The 3,279-nt window shown below is 54.8% G+C and overlaps 1 protein-coding gene across 2 annotated transcripts; it reads right to left on the bottom strand.

The window, feature by feature from the left end:
* Positions 1–802: 802 nt before the first annotated feature.
* IMP4 (IMP U3 small nucleolar ribonucleoprotein 4) lies at positions 803–2,586 on the bottom strand. Of its 2 annotated transcripts, XM_060090019.1 has the most exons (2): positions 1,243–2,586; positions 803–1,020 (listed from the first exon to the last, which is right to left on the bottom strand). In XM_060090019.1, exons 1-2 carry the CDS (start codon positions 2,112–2,114, stop codon positions 993–995), a joined length of 900 nt encoding a protein of 299 aa, XP_059946002.1. In that variant the 5' UTR covers positions 2,115–2,586; the 3' UTR covers positions 803–992. The 2 variants fall into 2 exon arrangements, with proteins under 2 accessions (XP_059946002.1, XP_059946010.1); XM_060090027.1 differs by lacking the exon at positions 803–1,020 and having other exon boundaries at positions 1,194–2,586.
* Between the last annotated feature and the right edge of the window lie 693 nt (positions 2,587–3,279).

Genomic DNA, 3,279 nt, shown 5'->3' with positions numbered 1-3,279 from the left:
GGCTGAGGTGTTGACACTGGCCATTGGTGACCCCAGGAAGTGTCAGTGTGCTGTACCAAGCCCTGTCTGCTCAGAGTTACTGGGCTCTCAGAGGTGGTGATTAAGTACTTTTTGAGCAGCCCGTGCTGGCCCAGGAGTGGCTCCAGGTGCCAGGGATGTGGTGGTGAATGAGGCAGGCATGGCCCCTGGCTTACGGGGCTCCCAGAAGACAGATAATCAACACATCGGATGAAAAGGAAAATAAAAATGCATGATGTAACAGAGATGGGCTGGAGGGGAGGCTGCGAGGGGAGGACCGACTTTAGATAGGGGAGCGGAGCAGTGTACGTGAGCTCATCCCAGAGGGTGGGGAAGGGCCAGACCCGGGGTGAGCAGTCCAGAGGGAGGGAGCAGCCGGGCAGAGGCCCCGACAAGGAAATGAGGGTGGCCTGTTCCCAGGTTAGGGAGAAAGACACTGCAAGAGGCGACGCTGGGAGTAAGCAGGTCGTTGGCCAGGGGACCGGGCAAGGGGGAGGAGTACGTGAGCCCGGATTTCTTGGAGAGGCAGTTCTGACATACGATTGTGGTGGACAGGACACGGGGCATGAAGGAGGGAGGAATTAAGGATGACTTCTGGGTGTTTGCTGGAGCTGGAGCATGGAGCCGTGGATTGAGAGGGGGAGGACTTGGGAAGGGCACACGGGGAGGGGAAATGAAGAGGATGGTCTTGGACGTGGGGCGTTTGAGATGCCACCTTCTAGCTGGCTGCAAGTGGGGCTTGGGTATTGGCGTTTCTTTCTTTTTTTTTTTTTTTTGTTGGGACAAGGAATAAGACTTTATTCAGGAAGCCAGCAAACCGAGAAGATGCTGGGCTCGTGCCCCAAAGAACCATCTTGCCTGAGTTAGAATTCAGGCTCCTTTTATACTAGGAGGGGAGGAAATAAAGTCAAACACTTCCTGGTTCCCATCAGCCTCTGGAGAGGATGTGTTAATTTCTTCCTCCCTGCAGTCATTTACAGGTGGACCTGGTCAGGATGTTTCATAAATATGCACAGAGGTATGTTCAATGTTCTTGAAGCAATGTTTGTGGTAGTAAAAATAGGAAACAACTTGAGTGTGCGACCATCAAAGAGTGGTGAATCCACACATACCAGACATCCTAGATAACCTAGAAATATCCTCGGTAATCCAGGGAGAGCCTAAGGAGACCCTCTCCCCAGCTCCCGGGTCCAGGTCCACATCCTGACTGGGGAGTGGGCTCACTCAGCACTCAGGAAGACCCTCTTGTGCGCGGTGTTGGTGTAGGGGTGCCAGCGCCACTCCACATCTGCTGTGGCCTCCCGTTCCAGCGTGCCCAGACGGATCATGTACAACTTCAGCTCAAAGCGAGGCCCAGCCTCGGTCAGCTCCACATCGCGGTGGCTGGTCTTCCTGTACACGTGGTGCCGGAAGGAGATGTAGTCGTCCTGGTTGGCGAAGGTGATGACCCGGCGGCTGTCATCTCTGGGCACAGGGAACAGGTAGCGGAGTATGTCAGACACCCGCTTCCCCAGGCGGGAGGAGAAGCCGTGCATAATCAGGTGAGGCTTGGCCTCCGACGCAGTGCCCAGGTCGGGGACGTCATGCCGCATGACCACGTTGCACAGCGTGAAGTACGCGGTTGGGCCAAAGGGCAGGTGGCTGACAATGAGCCCCACAGGTGTGCCTCGATGCTCGTGGACGACCAGCAGGTCAGTGACCCCGTTGGCTTTGCAGGCTCGCACCAGCGCCCCTACCTCGTGCCGGCCACGGTTCATGCGCTGGGCACCTGGGAACACCAGCTTCAGCTCCTTTGCAAACATCTTGAGGCGGGAACTGGGATCTCGGGAAGTAGTGATCATAACCTTGGGATCCTCAACCCCTGCCCATCGATACTCATCATCCACGTGGCTGGTCACACCTTCACCGCCGGCATCGTCAAACTCCAGGGAACCCTGTAAGGCCAGAGCCTCCTTGCGTAACTCGGTGGGAATCAGGCGGTTCTCCTCGAGCGCATGCCGAACCTTGTCCTTCCTCTCCTGGGCCGTTCGCCGAGCCTCCTCACAGGCCTTGCGATACAGGTACTCGAGGCGAAGGCGGGCCTCGCGGCGCAGCATCCTGGGAGCAACTTCCACGTGAGTCCAGGAGTTCTCTTCTGGCGCCGCCGGCACGACGCAGTCGTCGCTTCCGCCCTCAACCGAGAAGGCCGCTAGAGGCCTCACTAGATTCTGCTGCGTGCGGAGCGGGATGCTCAATTAGAAGATGACGAACAGCTAAAATAATCATAGTTGTAGGCTCGAAATAGTGCAGCAACTGTAAAAGCTGCACAGCGATTGACCGGATGATCGCCTAGCGGCCGGTTCTAGAACTGAATTTAAAGCCGCTCCTTCCTTAAAATGGTTTCCGAACAGCTATGCCTCCTTCCATCGCCACTGCGACAGCCGTACTTTAAAAAACGGCCGATTCCAAAAGCGATTCGGAGACACCCACAGGTCTCGCCGATTGTCCGGGTGGCTGGTGCCCTGCCGGTGCTCGCGTGACGAGGCGCTAATCACCTCCCCGGGCCGCTGCTCTGAGGGTGCTTATGCTGAAAGGGGTATTGGCGTTTCTAAACTCTCCCTCTGAGATCATGGAGAAGAAAGATGGACGGTTCTACTGCAGTTGGTTTTGAATTTACTGGAGCCTTCCAGTGCTCAAGCCCCATATATATATATATATATATATACACACACACACACACACACACACACACACACATATATATATATATACACACACACATATATATATTTTTTGGTGGAGTGGCCACACCTCACTTGGCATGTGGGATCTTAGTTCCCCGACCTGAGATCGAACCCGGGCCCCCTGAAGTGGAAGCACGGAGTCTTAACCACTGGACCACCAGGGAAGTCCCTCACACCCCGTATTTTTCAAGGAGGATCAGATTCCTACTTTCTGATGTGGTAGAGGTCTCTCCTACTACTGGGGAAGGAGACTAGCCAAGACGGGTGTGTGTGATGTGGTGAACAGCCTTCTGCAGACCCAGCCTGCTTGTCCCTTCATGTCCAGCCCACCTCTGTTCACAGCCACATCCTTGGTCATTTGTCCTTGGGCATCATAATTAGGCTGATGTTATTACCTGTGGGTGAGGAAGGACCCAAGTCTTGCCTCTCTTTTGGTTGATAAAATGGAATGGTGAAAGTTTAGCAATTTCTTCTAAGAAGAGGCATTTGAAGAACATGGACCCACGTGAGCAGCAAGGGTCATTGCCCAGGAGGCAGG

The sequence above is a fragment of the Mesoplodon densirostris genome, chromosome 1 (assembly GCF_025265405.1).
Source record: "Mesoplodon densirostris isolate mMesDen1 chromosome 1, mMesDen1 primary haplotype, whole genome shotgun sequence".
NCBI lineage: Eukaryota > Metazoa > Chordata > Mammalia > Artiodactyla > Ziphiidae > Mesoplodon > Mesoplodon densirostris.
This window is presented reverse-complemented; position numbering and strand designations above follow the sequence as displayed.

Coding starts and splice junctions, on each gene's coding strand:
- IMP4 (XM_060090019.1), bottom strand. CDS start 2,114: ATGCTGCGCCGCGAGGCCCGCCTTCGCCTCGAGTACCTGTATCGCAAG. Junction 1,021..1,242: donor AGGGTCTTCCTGAGTGCTGA/GTGAGCCCACTC, acceptor GTGCATATTTAT/GAAACATCCTGACCAGGTCC.